General features: G+C 35.7%; 1 protein-coding gene across 1 annotated transcript in view; it reads left to right on the plus strand.

Annotated features, from left to right (window-relative positions):
• Window positions 1-4,199: 4,199 nt before the first annotated feature.
• Window positions 4,200-19,024, plus strand: part of LOC150106451 (fibroblast growth factor receptor-like 1) — a 64,068-nt gene continuing 49,243 nt past the window's right edge. Inside the window, exon 1 of the mRNA XM_090393005.1 lies at window positions 4,200-4,344. Coding sequence (XP_090249131.1) covers window positions 4,200-4,344 — 145 coding nt within the window. The remainder of the gene's footprint in view (window positions 4,345-19,024) is intronic.

Below are 19,024 nucleotides of genomic sequence, written 5' to 3' on the forward strand. Positions count from 1 at the left end.
GAATGAAAGTGTAAAGATAACTAGAAAGTTATTTTTCATTTCAGATACGTTTAAATGCGGTCTTAGTTTTATGCATAAGTGATTAAGTTCATATAAAAAGAAAAAAAACACCATTATATATTTTCAACTTAAACATTTAAGCCATAGAACAAATGCTAGATTCTACATATTCTAACCCGGCAATGTCGCTTCTTTCTGTTCAAATATAAAGTAAAAATTCAAACATCTGCAAACAGCACCCGTCTAACAGTATCGTTAGATCTGTCACTTCAAATTATGTTTCTAGAAACGCTATTAAGAATTAGTTTCTTTGAACTGCTTTGAAGTTAAATTGCAAAAGTCATGCACATTAAAAGTCCATTTGGTCAATAACTGGAATTAAAGAACGCATCACGACTTTGCAGATGAAAGCAGTAAAGAAATTGTTTACAAAACATGAAGAAAACAGAACTAGCAAAGATTCCTCTTTTTCTAAATCATTCCGCTCTTAAAACAGTATGTTTGCATTGCGCCTGAATACATAAAGATCTCATAGGAAGTATCAAATGTTTGATCTATACTTATCAAGTCGAAAAAGATTCTGAAAAGGTTTTTCCACTTAATGAGACCAGGAAAACTTCAAATCACTCAAAGATTGGATAATGATCTTTATTTTGTGTGCGTGATACGTCAACCTAACGAATGCTTAGAAATAACTTTAAAATCAATATTTAAGTAAAGTCCATAAGATAGAATAGTTTAGTTTTTATTTACGAAGAATTTTACTGATTTGCTTGAACTCTGTTGCTTTGATGTCGGATGTTTATCGGGAAAAATATTACATACATTTATTCCAGTCCGATAATTAGCAAACTTGGTATCACATTTCAAAAGGTATCACATTTCAAAGACTAATTTATTGCCTCCAGATTTTCGTAATAAATCAAACACTTAAATTATCACTATTCAACGCGAATTCTTCAAAGGAAGAGGTTCAGAAACAGTATCTACTAAATGCTGTTTCTTTGAAACGTAAACAGTGGGGAAAAGTATATAAAAGGGAGAGAAATATCTTTCGTGCGTGCGTGCATACGCGCAAATATCTTTAGAAGTCAACTTCAAGTCGATTTTGGATTGGCTAATCAAAACTTAAATCATTCTCAGACATATTTCAACCAAAATGATGCTCTACAGTATTCTCCAGTGTTCGACAGTTAGAAGTGCTTTTCCTTAAGATAATATACACCGTTCTAAAAGAGAAAGCCTTTGGTGAGATTTCTTTACGACTTTATTTCATTCTAGTTCTCTCTTTGATAGTTCGTGTATGATTGTCTTTAGAATAAAAATACTTTGTAATAATCTCTTCGTTTTCACACTCGGCTGCAAAGATTATTATTTGACACCTCCAGGGAGTCAAAAGACTCGTCAAAGGCGAGCACCTACACTCCAATTGTCTCCACCACTAACTACAACGAACCCGCAACTACCATCATCATCTACACCAACGCCATCTACTGCTCACTATCACCACTAGTATTTTCACATGCAATCACAAACATCGATGCCCACGGCGGGACTGGAATCCTCAGCCTTCTGGTTGGAGAGCGGATACGCTAACCACTCGGCCGGCTAAAAAAATAAATAAAAATATATTCTTCAATATGGTGTCCGAACCGTTCCATAGCAGAGACATCTAGAGGCAAAGAATAGCATTAATTTTCAACTGACTTCAGTTAAATATTTTAAAAGTTAATCGAATTCTATTTTTCTCAAAACATTCTTAATACATGTAGAAAATCGAGTAATTCATTCCTGTTTGTGTCGCATTTTTCCCTCAGATTCACTTTTCAATGAATCTTGATTTAGTCCATCCTTAGGTAGACTTTCATTAGGTGTATGTTCAAGGATTTTTTCACATAATCGCAGAATAGATTCAAAATAAAGATTTTTTTTTCATCTGCAATTGGAAAAAAAAGTCTTTAATATCTAAGAAAATTTCAAGTAATCGAAAACAGCAGTACAAATGTATTTGCGATACCATTTGATTGCATTTCAAAAGAAATTTATATGGATTTTTACTTTCGTTTGTTTTTCTTTAAGAAATCGTCGAGTCTTCAGTCAGAATGTCTTTTTAGCGCACTTAAAAAAAAACTTCGTACTCGACATCCTAATCCAGCAATGACATGAAAATCCATCCCGGCCAGGAAATAGGATTTAACAGAAATCTGGGACTTTTCTTCCATTAAGGAAGCTATACTGTTGGCGTAACCAGTGGAAATGAAAACTGAGAACTCCCGGATGTAAGGTTCGAGTGATAATTGTTAACGCTGTGAATAGGAACTCATGACGTCATTAAGCAACTTTTTTGCCGTTAACAAAGTATTAACGTAACAAATGGCGATTTTTTTTTCAAGGATTGGTATGAGGGGAGAGGAGTGATCTAGCACTAGACCCAACATTCAGAACTATTTTTTTTTTAATTTTCTATAGAGGATGTATTAGTGATATTTCAGATGTTCGGCAGTTATATCACAAGGTTGCTTTATAGAGAGAGATGCTGTCTTTTCAGAGACTAGATTTGTCATCTTCGGAACGATAGGAAGATTTCTTTTAAAGAAGGCAGGAAATAAGAAAAGAGTAGAGATACCACATCGAGAACCTCTGTCGGTTTCTGTAAACTCCACTTCGGAATGAAACGCACATTTATACTTGAAATAAGTTTTGTTTCAGTATCAAGAACCCATTCGAATATTGAACCAGGAAAGACGGCTGCGCCATCTATTAACAGAAACGGAAAATATAAACAAAAAAGCTTTGAGTACACAAATTAAGAATTTTATTGCACCTTGGTTAAATTAAAGGGCAAATTATAGATGTGTTTAAAGGATGCTGGAACATCGTAAATAGTTAATTGGAACTAACAATAAAGCACGTAATTGTTATCACAGAAAAATGGATGGCCGAATATAAGGGGTTTCTTCCTTTAACGGAAGATCCTCTATAGGATTAGATTAGATCATGTAAAAAAAAGCAACTCAAGCTATGATAAAGTACTGTATGTCTATAAGTTGCATATATTCTCAGACAGGCTACTTTATCTCATGGGAGGGGACCTTGCTGCATGAAACCAGCTAGATCACTTTCAACTGAAAAGTCTTTAGAGGTTCTTCTCGCTCAAGAGGAATTCAAATCGCAGATCTTTTCGACTACGTTACTAAGGTACTAATGCATAGAGAAGTCACTGGTTTAATTTAAAAGTTGTAATAATGAAATATGTATTCCAAAATGATCACAAATAAGGTAACAGAGTAAGAATGATAACAGATAGAAAATTGCACAACCATTTAACCTCGTGAAATATATTTCAATCTGAAAGTGCCGATAAAGTTGAAGTCGTGTTCTTTTCCCTGATCTAGCTACTTGCAATTGCACAAATATTTCCATCTGATATTTTAAATTACAGTATACAGCTAATTTAATATCTGAAGGAAAGAGAAAATGCGGGCATTTAGATCTGTAAATACTAAAACGTAACAAACTATGGAATTATCACAAAATGAATGGGTTTGTGTATGTGAATAATTAATTTTTTTGGGTAATGGTGATCCATTGTTTCACAGAAATGTAGATCCATATAACTTAACTGCTGAGAGAAAAATGCATCTAAAATTTTATTATTAACCTAAAATTTAGAATTGTCAATTTTGGGATAAGATCATTCGCTGAAAGAGGGTAGCAACTATTATTTTAATATTCTTTTCGAGCTGCGATGAATTTCAAATATCCCCTAGTATTGCAATAAGCCTAAAACCGTCTCCTGGAAAGATCACTTTGCTGCAGTACATCTATGTATGCCAAAAAACTACATTCAAAGGAGTGCAAGACGTCCAATCTTTGGGATCTTGATTTATTTATCAGCTTTTAACTATTCAAATCTAAGATGTGGAACGTCGCTTCATGTTACTAAAAAGAGAGTAAGTCGCACGGAGACAGTCCCCACGAGCCTATCCGTCTGCTCTCCCTAATATCGTTCTCACAAGTTACGTAACGACAAAGGAGCAGCAGCAGTAACCAAGCAGTCACCCTCGGTCCGATCACGAGCGCGGCAGGTCTGCTTTTCTTCATCTCCGTATCAGAAGTTCTCGTTCGCCTTCCTTCCATCACCGCAGACGTCCGCTTACGATCTCCTTTGAAGAAAGAAAGACTTTCTAAGAAATCAGATGACTGCCTTCGAAGTGGTGCAACCAACGCCATCTGGTGCCTTCTCATTTACTACCGAATCATGTGATCACCTGAGTCAGAAGGTATCGGTGATACCAGTGGAGTCGACGGTGAAACGAAGGTTTCCTACGGACCTGTCAAGAGGTGAAAACATGTTGCGGACAGGGATGATGACCAAGCACGTACGGGGTGTCATACAGACTTAAGAAAGCTGTGTTAAGAAGACAGTGTGGGACCGGTCGATGTATTGAAAGGCCAGGAAAAACTTGCGCGATGCGAGCTACGGATGATATCAGCTGAAACGGTAAGTTGTTTGCCTTGAGAAACGCGGGAATGTTGATCACGTGTTTCGGTAATCTTTGCTCACGTGCCAGTTAACCTATTCGGCAGGTAATAGCACTTACCGAACAGAAAGATATTTGGCAGACGACTTAATTATTTTTTTATTAATTCTTATGTCAGATTAAACAGAAATCTGCATATAGCCTTACGATTTTCCCTATAAAGTAGATTTTATGAACAAATTGAATTAATACGCATGTCATAACATTTTTATATACGCTGCTATTATTCTACACTAATAAATGCAACTGGCTTACTCTTAATTTAGAGAAAATATTTAGCAATTATAAGTTATTCATTGAGTACATAACTCATTTCTAATCCAATGGGAAACGAGCAACAGTTCGTGGTTTCATCACGTGTGTGTCGCGAGCTCACGCAGCCATTGTTGTTCAGCTCGATGTTTGGAATTCAACAATTGGCAATGTTTGTTGGCTTAGTTTCGATGAGTTAGCCATTAAGCTAGATGAATATGGAAATTCTCACGTATCTCCATTAATATTAACTAGCTGATTCGCCAAAGTACATAAATTAGAATGTACGTATAAAAGAACGTTCTTTATTCTAGCTTAATAAGAAGTTTACTTAGAAATGCGTCGCATGTACTGCATTACACACACGCAAATAAATTTATTTGTTCAATCTTCCATCAAAACACAACAAATATTTCTATCACGTTCGTGGTAAGATAGACAAAAGATCCTAACATATTTACTGGTAATCATTAAAAATGAAGAAATGCCGCATTTATTTTGGAGAAAAACATCATAGTTTAGTTTATATAATTGCAGAAATCGGAGTAATATATTTAAGAAGAAAGACCATTTGACAATGCCTTGCATATACTGAATTCCGAACTATTCCAGTGAAAATTACTTCGATACTCGCGCCGTCTGGTGTATGTTCGTAATATCCTATATACTAGAAGATTTTTTTTTTCTTTTTATTAAACCTTGATACTATTCTTTCCGGCTTTTTCTCCCCCATTTTCTCATAGTCAGAAATTACAAAGCTGCACATTACTAATATTTTCATTCGTACCATAAAATGTGTAAACCACTGTTCTACTCCTACACGGTTAAAGTATTGGTTGTTCTAAACTATTGAAGATATTTCTACTCCTCTGACATTTGTCTCATGAATATCGCCTAACCTGTGATGCTGTCGGCATTTGAAAATATAAATCTCGTTCCCAATGTATTATTTATAGTTTAGTTTGGACCTAGCCATCCACGTTTTTAAAAAGATATAAAAGAAAAAGTTAGCACTTTTCACTTTTACTGCTACCCGGATATTAAAGAATAAAAAAGAGCAAGTCTGGAGAGCCAGACATGTAAAAGTTCGAAACGTTACACAAGACTGCTGAAAATCTGAAATAAAAAGTTAAAACCAATATCAGCTATAGTGACAATTCTATTGATAATGCTATGAATGATCACTTATTTTTCTGCAACATTTCTTTTTCTTGGTCGAAGTTTTGAATGTGCAAAATGCGAAATCCAATAAACGTTGGTTATCAATAATATGGTTTTACAAACTTCCCCTAAACATTGTATTATATAACTTTAGCAATGTACTATACTTCTCTACTCATTTCAGACACTAAGACCAAGTTTTCCAAATTAAATACGCACTTCCAAACTCCAATCCCAATTTTTTTTTCTTTGATTTCCTGATCTTACTTGTTCCTCTCGCGACTTGAGAAATCTTTAGTTGGCATCCTCAATGAAAAATTGATAACTCTCCTGAGAGTTTTCATTGACATCGAAGGCGGAGTTAATAACTGAGAGGTCAGTAATATCTCTAGCGGCACATTCGTTCAACTTTTTTTTTTTTTTTTTTACAAATTTCTCTCATTATTTCCTTTGGTCACTCACTTTAAAAAAAGTAAATGTGGAAAGCAATTTCGATGACCGTCATCTAACTCAGATTGCAAAAAAGAGACAAAAGGACCTTCGAAGTTGGTCATGAATCATCCCGTAGATTTCTATAGACGTTCCGATTGATATCAAAGTGCATGTAATGGAAAACGAAAACTTCAACTAGCTGCATCTAAAAGAAAAACCAGTGAATTGATACAAGCATGAGGTACGAACAACAAGGCTAAGACACTATCGCAGATTTCTGATTTTAACACAAAATCAGATAGTCTTGATCATTTGTTATGGTTGGACTGAGCTGTTTTAGCCATAGCAAGAGTGAACATTGGACTGATAAGTTAACGTGCTAGACCAGTTGTGATCGTATTTCATCTAAACTGTCATACGATGATAATGTTTTTCTATGATAGTTGCAATGTAAGCACGATATTATGACCCTTCATTTCTCCACTTAAGGTTGATTTTAAATTTAAATCTAGTTGATTCTAGTGACTTAACAGTCAAAAGAAATGAAAACTAATAAATTCAGTGAATAAGTCCGCAGATTCTTTTCCCTTTTGAATAAAACACTTATATAGCATTCCTGGATATTTCGCAACTTATGTCCTAAATGAAATTTATATTTCGTTCACTAGATGGCAGGCATGCGACTTGTAGAATAAAATCTTCTATAATTTCCAGCAATTAAAGCAAACTAAATCGTTTGAATGATTGAAAAGGGTGATCATAAGTTGCAATCCTTTAAAAGTCACTTAATATTGCAACAGTTTATGTACACCAAGAAAGGTTATCTTGGAGTGAATTAGCCACTCGGGAACTTTCATGATCCCCCTCTAAGCGGATCTCATTTCTTCAACCGAGCACGTGCAACGACAGGGTTGGAGCCCATTCAAAAAGCAATGAAGATCAAACCCCTTTCAGATATGCAGAAAAAGAAATTTTTTAAAGATAGAACGACCTTTTATCGCAGCTAATCTCATTCAGTATAGAACACCAACGTCCCAAAAAAGTTATTAGCGACTTCCTCTTTACCCACTCATCACCATTTTTGTCGTTCTATTCGTCCTTTACGGATTTGTGGCCGTCATTTGCTTCTTAAGTAAATGAAGGAGGGAAGTGTAACCTAATATCCGTCAGTTTCTTGGCGTCCTATCTAGCTTGCTAGCGTCGCTTTCCTTAAGATTATGTGTAACCAGAGCAGGGTCTTCTCTTGAATGTGTCATTTATTCGGATAATATTCATTGATTAAAGTTATTGGAGCTAACTTGATGGTGTCGACTCCTAGAATGTGTTATGGCTCCATATTTTATAGATGAAATTTTCCCCTAAATCGACTAGATCTTATTTCTTGATCTTTACTTCAAGGAGAGGAATTTTTTCTGCTATCTAATCGTCTCTCGCTTCAGGTAAAAGGGTTGTCTGCATTCTTGTTACTACCTGTGCCTGAAAGCGACGCGAAGTTTTTTTTTTTTTTTTTTTTTTTTTTTTTTTTTTTTTTTTTTTAACTGCAGGTAAGAGTTGAATAGGAAGCCAGAGAACTGTCACTCAACGTAGCCTAAATAACCAATGAATAGTGTAATTAACTCAAAAAAAAGAAATTATCTGAGAAGTCATCTCGATCTTACCCTCATCGCCAACAAATAAGGGTTCTTGGAAACTGAGATTTGTTTGGTTTCACACAAACACGAAATTCTGCGAGTCTCCTATTCTGCTGATTACATTTCAGCAAACGTCGAGTTCAAATAATGGAATGATGCTGGTAGCTCCGTAAAAAAGGATAATCTTTCTCATTTCATCCCCTATAGAAAAATTTCAAAGTTCAAGTGAATGGATAAACAACTGAGATTGTACTCGAGGGGACTTAAGTTCCCCCCCCCTTTATTGTGTACGATTTTTTAATTGAATTTGACATCCACTCCCATTTACTTCAGTTTGAATGGTTATGCAATCCCTTATTACCTTAATATATTAGATATTCAAATCATTTTTCAGGAGTGAGTGGTAAAATTAAAACCTTGTCAAAGTAGTCGCCGATGAACAAAAGATATTCGGTATTTTCAATTACTTGAGTTAATGTATCCTTTATTTAAAAGGACTCGTTGATATGATACACTACGAACTTCTGCGGAAGTTATGCATTCACTAGATAATTAGGTCAAATAATATTTTAAACAATTATGGACTTGCGAAAGAAATTGAATTAACTATATTTTCAGGGGGAATTCTCACCATGGACCCTACTTTGACGTTAAATTATCTTCTCCAGTTACTCATATTGCTCTTCAGGATAGCTACCTTGAACAGCTTAGGTAAGTATCTCAAGAAAGATCTCAGTAAAAGAATTTGAGTTAAGAACCATTTAATATTAGCCCTCCTGTTATTTATAAATATAATTGTAGAAATAGAATATATGGAAAAGATATTAACTTATCGTATGTGATGCACAGAAAAATAACTAGATTTTTGATTTAAACTTTTCAGTTGTTTGAATAAAAATCTCTGGAAAAAATATTCGAAGTATTAAAAACAAGATATCTTATAAGTGAAATTCAAATGAAACTATGAAAATATGTTATTTAATTTGATCGAAAAAAGTTAGATTAGTACTGAATCGGAATTTCAAATAATTACTGAATTTATATGATACTCCACACTAAATTCAGTTTCTCTTATGAATACTCTAGAGACAGAATGTCCTAGATAAAGTTTCCATTGAATTTAGTGAAATAAAACATTCAGTGTAACAATTAGTTTTGAAATAAACGAGAACATCGCGGTCTCTTGCAACAATGCAGTAACATTCTTAGTACGCTATTGTTGCATAGCTATGTTTATTTCACTAGAATGATCCAATTGTTAACTTGTTAGATAACAATGAACTTTTGGAATAAAAATTTGTTTAAAAAAAAGTATATGGACGCGAAACCTGCAAGGTCAAAAATGACTAAATTATGACTATCTTTATATTGGCAGATTTTACAAACACACTTCTACCAAACCAAGTTTATATAACATCGTAAAGTACTAACTTCTCCCACTGAGAAAGTTTTAAAGAAATCAACGATGCCATGTAATACTCAAGTAAGGATGATCTAAAGTAAAATAAAACAGTTAAAATCTGTTCCCTATTTAAGCCCATTTTCTGCAGCTGGGCCCAGATCACCTTCTGCGGATGAGACCGCTTTTATAGTCGCAATTACAACCCCAAGTTTCTGGTGCTATTCATTAAAAAAGCGGCAGCATCGACGAACTCGCACAGGAAGGGAGAGTGTGTGACGTGCCAATGCTGCACAAATTCCTTCACCAGTTCACAGTGAAGTTAACGAACAGGGATAAAACTTGGTTTTTCACTCTCTCGCCTTCACTTCATCCCCTCCCTGTTAGTTAAGCAGAGAGGCAAGAAGGTGTTTAGAAGTGGAAAACAGCTTTGGCGAAAGTCCAGGTTCTTGAAATTATGTCAAGAAGAGTTTCGATAAATTTTATTTTTGCTTTTTTTTTGACAAGAGAACCGAACGAATATCGCCTTTGCACGAGGAATGTAGCTACTACGCGAGTAAAAAAAAAAAAGAAAGAAACTTATTCATAAATGCATGCAGCAACGAACTTCTGTGTAGTCGTAGTCATGGCAACAAGCTCGCAAAATTTAAGTCCATTGTTATAATTATGAAATTTAGTCGCTACTGTACTATGAATCAGACTCCGAGTTGACTTTTCTTGCTAAAATATTGAATTCATAATGTCTAAATCTTGACCGAATCTTGCAAATTAATTAATTGAAGTTTATTTTGTACTTCCCTTAGGAAGTAAGTACCCTATACGTTGAAAAACACCGAGTTAAGATAAATTTACCGTTAATTAGAAAAACGAGATACATTATATTTACATCGCTCAAAATCATACCGCTTCCAGATCGCACTATTCCCTATGGTGAATAGCAGGCATTTTGTTACCTAAATCGATATATTGACTGGTGTTTGAGTATAATCGACCCACACTTTGACCCGGTTAACTTTAATCACCCTAAATGGTATACACATTTGTCATTTCCTTTCACGTATAAAGGCATATATTTCTGCTTGCCTTGCAATATTTCTCCTGTTTAGCTTTTTCTCAGATTCTTTCTGACCACTGGTTGCATTGTTCCATTGAGCTGACGGTCAGTGACATTTTTCTGCAAATCATGCAGTGGCGGTCAATGCTGAGTAAGGGTTTCTGATTCAGCTGGCCAAAACGATCGTTATGGCAAATTCTGTTTTGTATTAATGCAAGTTTTTCTAGTTAATTTTAACAATGACTATTTGCAATAATGAATACAATAAAATGATAAATGTTTATTCTGCATTTTAAACAATTCAGTTTTCAACAATGAATTACTGATTATTGCAAAAGTGACAGAAAAAAATTGGATTTCAACAATTGCCAATTGGCTAAAAAATCTAATTACATAACAATTATTTTTCGTGATAATTTGATCGAAACGTACATTCAACGAATAAATAAATAAATGGTACTTATTACGTAACTTAGAAATGAATGAATCGACTGCAGAAAAAGTATACTGTAATTCTAAAATAATCTCTGCACAAGTCTTGGCGACTTTTTAGTCCTAACAAAGGATCACGAAACAGTAAGGGTTCTTTACGACTTTCATGAAACCGTACAATCAGATTAGTAACTAGGCTAAAGAAAACTATGGACAATGGTCCAATATAGCTTAACGGTGGCGTTGGCCTTTCGATAGAAGTATTAAGACGGTTTGAAACATTTAATAATCCTCTTTATCAAAAACACTCCTCGACAAAACAAAAGAAGTTGAGAAAAGTTCGTTTAAGTCCGTGGCACTCTGCCTATTCCATTACAACCACCAAGAGGAATTGTACTTTTTTTTGCCCGAATATCTTAATCCTCCATTTTTTTTTACTTCCCTTTATTGTTCATTGGAAGCTCAAACTCAATAAGCAGGCAGTTCTTTTGCCCTAAGACTAACATAAATGGTAAGGGTAAATGCTCAGAATCAAGCATAAAGCTGACAGGCTTTGTTGCTATAGGAACCACTCAGACACGCTTATCTAAAGTGTGCGGGAATCACGTCGAATAGCTTATCTCTTTCGGCCTCTAATTAGGCTTCGTTAATACGATCACAAACCATCGTTATAAAAACCTAAACTGGTTTCCATTTCTCGGTAATCACAAAGGTCATGTGACCTTCCGTTTGGTTCGACCAATTAATTTATGCACCCTCGAAATAATTTTTATTCCTTGATCCGATTTTTCTTTTGAAAACTTGCATCAACTTAACAAGCGTTTTCCAGCCAATTATTCGATTTTAATCATTCGTTAGTATTAACGAATTTCTTGATAAGTTAAAACAGCTTCTCTGACTCATCAAAAATCGATACCTTTCTTCTGCGTCAGAATTCTACATTGCACTACAGGATACATTCTAGACGGTGCTTTGTCCTATTCTTACATGAAGTACTTTTGAAGTCCATTTAACTAATTCAAGTACTCAGACACTCAGTACCTGTGCGATTCATATTTGAGACAAACAATGCACCTCGCATTTAAACGCATCTTATGTCCGAAATATGAATCTCACAGGTTGATTCCAGAACATTAAATCAATACTAAAATGAACAATTAAATATAATTTAAAACCGAAGTACTGAGATGCTACAGATGACAACAAGTATTACAATAATTAGCGCCGGTTGTATTGAAAGACATTTATTATTGAACCAAAAGTACAATTATAAGTACTTTTCACAGGTGATAGTAGAACTTGATACGATGATTTTCCCCCTTATTAATGTGACATTTATAATACGAAAATATAGCAACAGTGAGTGATTGAGAATACCTGTAGAACAATATCACATTTAATATAGTCGATTGGATTAAACGTAAGGCAACTAGATCTATGCATTTTCTTTAAACTGAGTTGTAGAGATCTAATATGCAACATGATATCCGAGATCATCCGATTCCGGCTTGGTTTGAATTCAGAGCACGAGTCGAGTTCCAGCGCGAGTGCCGCTCCAGAGTTCATACCGTGCATGAGTGACCAGTTGGATGATGTAATAGTTCCGTCTTTAACGACAACTGGAGTCAGAATAAGTAAACACTTTTCGGTTCTTGTTCGCGAAATAAGATTTAAATGAAGAATCTGACTTATTACTCAGATTCTGTATTATGCATAACAATGCATAACATCTAATTATGCATAACAATGCGAGGTAAGAGGTAACGTTTCTACGTTAGATAACTAATCTTATGGGAAGAGTATGGATGTCAGATAACCCCTCAATACTCTGATCTGTTCATTAATTGAAAGAACCAGTTCGTGGGAAATTCTTCACTGATATTGAAGAGGTTTCCGCTAAAGCAACTCAACCTATCGTATTGATAAAGTAGAACGAAGATACTAAATAAATGTTGATTAACAGATCAATTAGTCATATCGCTACGGATAACTATGCCAGCAAACCAAACATTCGTATATTTCAGAAAATTCAGGATAATTAAGGATTGTTTTGTAAATGGCGATCTAGTAGCGTCTCTTAACTACGTACACCCAAACCAGCATTGAAATTAAATGCACGTGAATTCTGTCAACCATTTCATCAGCCAAAAGATCACAAATTGACGTCCAATTCTTAGCCTTTCAACACGCTCGTAAATGCAAAGTAATTACAAGGAAACGACCAAAACAAATCAAAATCCGTAATTTGGAATATGAACCATCAGAATGCGAATCTTAAATGCACTTAACAAATGCCATTATACGGAAAATAATCTTGCTAAACCCAACTAAAGCTCTCAATTGTGTACCTTTTATCGCGTAAGTGTGTAATCCGCCGTTCCAGTAGCTAAACTTAAACTCATATTTGTTGGTGCTCATAAATATCGGCTTGCTTCTTTAGAAAACTCGATTCGCCTGAACGGTTTCCTAATTTCTAGCCTATTATCTTAACAGAGGGATTAAGGCGTTTACTAGAAATCCATGACGACAACGCTCCTTTACCTTATTCCCGGAAAAGCCTTGCTAAATGCACCTTTTAATGCCCTGTCGTCACGATAGAAGCTGTCTGCTGAAACAACTAGAATGATTTGCTGCAACGATGTGTATTCAGACCTGCACGCCCCTTGAATGATTTGCTAGAAGACAAGGAGGGTTGGATGTTAATGGGGGTAAGTTGTGGACCTGCATATTCCCACGTGTCCAAAACGGACCACTGTTTAAGGAAGCATTTCCTAAGTAAATGGATCGTGTGCTTCTATATAATCTACGTCGTTGTGTTTGCTACTTAATGTTTAAACCATTCCCTCTATCCTATCTAATAGACCAAATATTGGTCTACAGTGTGTATATTTTGAAGCACCGCTGTATACCAAAGAGATAACGGACGGCCAATTGAAAATGGTCCCCAAACTACCCACAGGTTCAACCTAATATTCGTATATCTTAGATATGAAAGCTGCATTATTCAAGATTATTTAATGTAGGTTTGCTTTAGTTTAGCTACAGCGACATCTAGTGGAGAAATTAAAGTTGAAAATCTGCATCGTCCAGCTAATTCCGTATCATTTTTTTAATATTGTTTCAGTCGATTTACTAGTAGCCTGATTATAAAAATCACAGGTTAATAAATCTTCGAAGAGTCATTTTTGGTTTCATTAGAATGAGACAAGTCAGTCTATCCCTTGATAACTGTTCCTAGGCTAGTTAGGTAGAAACTGCAATGTCTATGAGACTAATACTTCCCGTTAATCTCGTTATACAGAATATGAATCCAGATATTTCCACCCAGATGATTGTCTGGACTATTTCCTGGCGAAACTACCATAATCAGATGAATAAATTCACTTTAAAAAAAAAAAAAACTAAATTTTGTATAGAATGTTCTATAGAATTTTTTTGCTCCTTTAAATGATCGTATCAAAATAAGATAATCTATAAAACTACCATATAAAATACATCGTATTTTATATGGTAGTTCTACTGAGAATAATTAAAATCTCAATATCAAAAACTCGTCAACCCTTCCCCTCCCATAGAAACTCATTGAAACTAGTTCCAGTTTGCCGACAATTTCAAACGATAGAAAACCTTGTAATTTGCCGGCGAAATTTATGTTTAATTAGTCGTAGTTACAAGTCTGCTCGGTATCTCGCTGCCCAGATATCTACTTTCTTAATTAAGATATTTAGATTATATCTGATTCACTTGAAGCTCTGAGGCTGGAGATTTTGCTGGAATTTAAATTGCGTCTCCGCACCAAGAACAATGCTATTGGTGGAAAGCGTTTTAGCTTACTGGGCTTAATCACAAATAATTGGCTTGTAGATAGCTCCAACTGTAGATTTGTTCCGAAAGATAATTAGCAATTCCCTCCATTTTCCCCATGTGCAGTCTTCTCCTGGTGAGTTGCTATGTCAATCCTCCAGTACCAGGTAGGGAAATTAATAGAGGTTAAGGGAGGGGGGGGGAGTATGGAGGGAGTACGAGAAACTATTCTAGAATGGTTGGCAATCATTTCGTTTAGTAATTAACCCGTCTTATTATCTAAGATGAAATCCTAGTTCAAGTTTTAATGTATTCTTCTACCTTTTAAACAGATGTCTTACAGTTAGGGTTACGCTTAAGTGAGAGACTTAAGACTTTTACCGAAGTCTAAGATGCAGATAGGTTTCTAATAAGTAAGGGACAATCAGGGATATTGGTTTTCCACTTCGATTTATAAGGATAAAAGCCTCTTATTAAAATGTTCGAATTCGAATTTCAGTGAAGAAAACTGTCATAATAGGCTGTAATTGATTAAAGGCAGAACGAAGGAAGATGGAAAATGTAAATAAATCCCTAATGAATTGCTTACGAAAGGTTACGAAGTTCATTTAGTGTTTAAATACCGGAAATAGCTTTAGCATTGGACTTGGAAATCAATAGAAACGTACATAAAGAATTTTTTTTATTATTACGTAATACCTCCAGGGAGTCCAAAGGCTCATCGAGGGAGGGCACCTACTTTACATCTGTCTCACCCTCAATCCACCAACTACAGCGAATCATCTACACCAACGCCATCTACTGGTCACCAATACCAGTAGTATTTTCACCGACAATCAGAAACGTCCATGCCCATGGTGGGATTCGAAACCGCAGCCTTTTGGCTGGATAGCGGATACGCTAACAGGCAAAAAAAAAATGCAAAACTAAAACAAAGAAAATCAGTTGAATATTTTTTTTCGTTGTGTTTCGTTTCCAAACATTTTATTTTGAGGTATTTTATCCTTACGTTTTCCGTTCCACAGAAGCTTTTTTTTACTCATATTTCGTTTATTACGGCTATTGAAGCTTTTCCAGTGTTGGGAAAAAAAACTCCTGAGAGAATTCTTGTGACAAGTAAGACAAACTTAGAATATTAATGAAAAGATATTCACCACAATAGATCGGGTTATTGAGCTGAATTTGAGTTGAATCCTTCCCCGCCTTTAATTTTATACTGATTTCCAAGATCTCGTCTGGAAAACCTCGATTGGAAGCTTCAAACTCTGCACTAATATTGCCAACACTTCAGCTATAAAGCAAAGAATAACAAATAGAAAAGAAAGAATATTCATTATTTTTGTTTCTGAGAAAACTTTTTTTTCTCTTGAGATTGAAAAGAACAGGAAATATTGTACACTTCAGGGAAACCTCCAGCTGATCCCTCCCTTTTTCCCTGTGCATGTTTCTATCACGCTCCAATTCACAAGAAATATTACAGCCTCGCGCATCATGACTGCCTTGACGTAAAAACTTTCAGTGATAACTTTTTCTCCGTTCTGTATCGTTTTCTTGTTCCGAGACATAAAACTTATTGCAAAAGATCCAAAGCTAGGTAATTCTTGAAAAACAGTAAACAGATGTTCCATCTCCTTACAGCGTTGCAATCGAGATAAATTCGCTTATCGTAAAAAGATCAAGTGCTTAATATAAGACAGGTCTACAAATTGAGTCACTGTTATTATTGAACTTATAGAAATCGCCACTTGCAGGTTGTTACATGGAAAACAATACAAAAATCATGAAAGCCAAGATTTCCTTTATAATATGAATATCGGCGCTCCTAGATTCTAGATTCTTCTTTTATCAAATATGGACTTCCCCACCCCTCTCGTATCCTCTTTTTGTCAATGTTTGACAAAAAAGGAGAATGTGTGGAAAGGGTTTTCTAATATCCAATCGCACATTACAGGTGTTTCTTTTAGGAATGTTTTTCTTTTTAAAGTCCGGTTTTATCTGCAAGCGATTCAAACAAGGTGTCTAAAATGTTAAGGCTATGATTAGTAAGGCTCAATCCTGTTTTGTGTGCAAGGAAAGTATAAACTATTTGAAGCAGTTTATCAACGTAACGTAATGAAATTCCGTTAGGATGACAGAGCAGGAATAGTTCACTATGCATGAAAAATTCACGATGTCTGTCCTAGAAAGCCATTTTAAAAAAGATGCAGTAACGTTATCTTATCGGGTTCAAGCTTTGGAGTAGAATAGGAAAGATGAGGGTCTACTTCTGCCTATTCGGCGCTGAAATACTTTTAAGATGTAATTTGACTACCGAAGTACCAAAGCAGTTATTTGATTGCTTTTGGACGTGGTCACTGCACTTTTCTTAACATGCGTCAGATGTGACAAGTACTAAATATTTCAGAAATTTTTCTATTAACTCCTAATGCCACAGTCAACCAGATTGCATTCGGAGCAATGTTTGGGGAAATCATTGAAGTGGGAAGGAAACGACACGTTATCCACTAAACTGGTCTCTTGGGGAGCAACATTCGAGACTAAGGATATATCACCATTGAGGTTACGTAAAAGTTTTAGGTCAGTCGTGTATGAAAAAGCAGACACGGATTGCCTGAATGATTTCAAGTTCGGTGTATGGACTGATATGGTTGATGTCTGTAAATAAATAAGCACGTCTAGCGGATTACTTCGGAAGTAAAATCTTCGGTCGGTGACCAGGTGGCACTTTTTCGAGGATGACGTCGAACACCGTACGACTTTTTTCTAGGCGACCCCAGGAAGACGAAAAATTGGCGTATGAACGTGTTACAAGTTCTGGTATTTTAAGTTTTATCAAAGTGGTAGATTTAACTGCCTCTCTGTGTGAATTCAAAGTCGTGCACGCCTACGTATTTATGCAGGTCCATTCAAGCTTGAAATATTCTTTCGCTCGCTCCACTCTCCACCCAAAGGAAAAGTAATCTGTATGATATGAAGTAGGATTGCAGTAATGAAAGTTTTGTGTTGGTTTCCCTACAAAGGCGTCATTTCAAACGGCAATCATTTGTTCGAGTCAATGCCAATAACGTTCTGACATTAACTATCTCCCGAATATCAGTGATAAATCTGATGGCAAAAAATAAAGACCGGGAGATGACCATTTGCGCTGGTAAAACGCTTAAGATGACACGGAGATTCAATCGTTTCCCTCAGTATGACGTGAATACCCTCGCTTTATCCTTTTGACACAAATGGCAATCCATTAAATCCAACGAATTGAAACGAATTACTCGTAAGTGCCGTTGTCATGGCAACTCCCCCAAGAGCAACGCACGCTCTTGTGCGCCAGCGTGGCACGTGGGTCTTCACGCACAAGAAAGATGAAAAAACGCACACACACACACACACACGTATGGATTTTAACGATGGTGGCGCTCTAGTCTGCTCTTAGCGTACTTCGGTAAATCAGCAGGATATACCTATTGGAATGTAATCGGTTTGTTTCTCATAGAAACGGCGCGCGCGTGTGTTGCATGTGAATCCACTTTCCTTTTGGCGCAACAATAAGTGTTTTTAGTCTTTTGTCGTTGGATTTAAGTCTAAATAGCAATTTTAGAGAAATAAATGAGCTTTATTTATAACGTCAATGCGATGGTCTTGAAGATCGACTGTGGAAAAATAACTATTTTGGGGACGATGCTCTGCACCACCGCCTTTCTGATAGGAATGCAGGGGTCGAAAACACCGCGAGGAGGAGTGGAATTAGGTTCGGTGGCAGGAACGTTAGGCAGTAGGAATGAAAAAAAAAGGGGAGGAGAAAATAAAGAAAAAAAAGTAATGTTCTCTGGTCTCCCTCATTCACTGGCCCATTCTTCAGGCTCGTGTTCTATGATTGAGAAAAATGAAGTGAGCCCGCAGTCAGGAAAAGATCTCTTTCACTGATAACTGCCAACTTTATTGACGGGAAACTCTTAGGAGTTCTATTCTTCTTACTTAGTTTTCACTTTTCCAGCTGTGGAACTCCAATACTACGGTGTACTGTGTTTTTTTTTTTTCAAGTCTCATTCTCTTCAGATTGTCTTAGTTACGTAAAAGTCTTTTCATTTCCTGAAGACATTTCAGAAATGTCGATATCAATATCTTCTAGAATGTCAGAATGGACTTCCAAATCTTAGATGCATCTTAGGATTTTTTTATTTTATTTCGTGCACTTTTCTATTCTAAAGTCGACATGATTAGCTGTCATTGTGCGGAAACTTGATTGCCTTATCAGACCAAACCACATTCTCGACAGCATTTAATTTCCACTTATTTGAAAAATAATCGATAAAGCAAC

Source organism: Typopeltis vanoorti, chromosome 5, assembly GCF_054136105.1.
Source record: "Typopeltis vanoorti isolate ZY-2024b chromosome 5, IOZ_Tvanoo_1.0, whole genome shotgun sequence".
Classification (NCBI taxonomy): domain Eukaryota; kingdom Metazoa; phylum Arthropoda; class Arachnida; order Uropygi; family Thelyphonidae; genus Typopeltis; species Typopeltis vanoorti.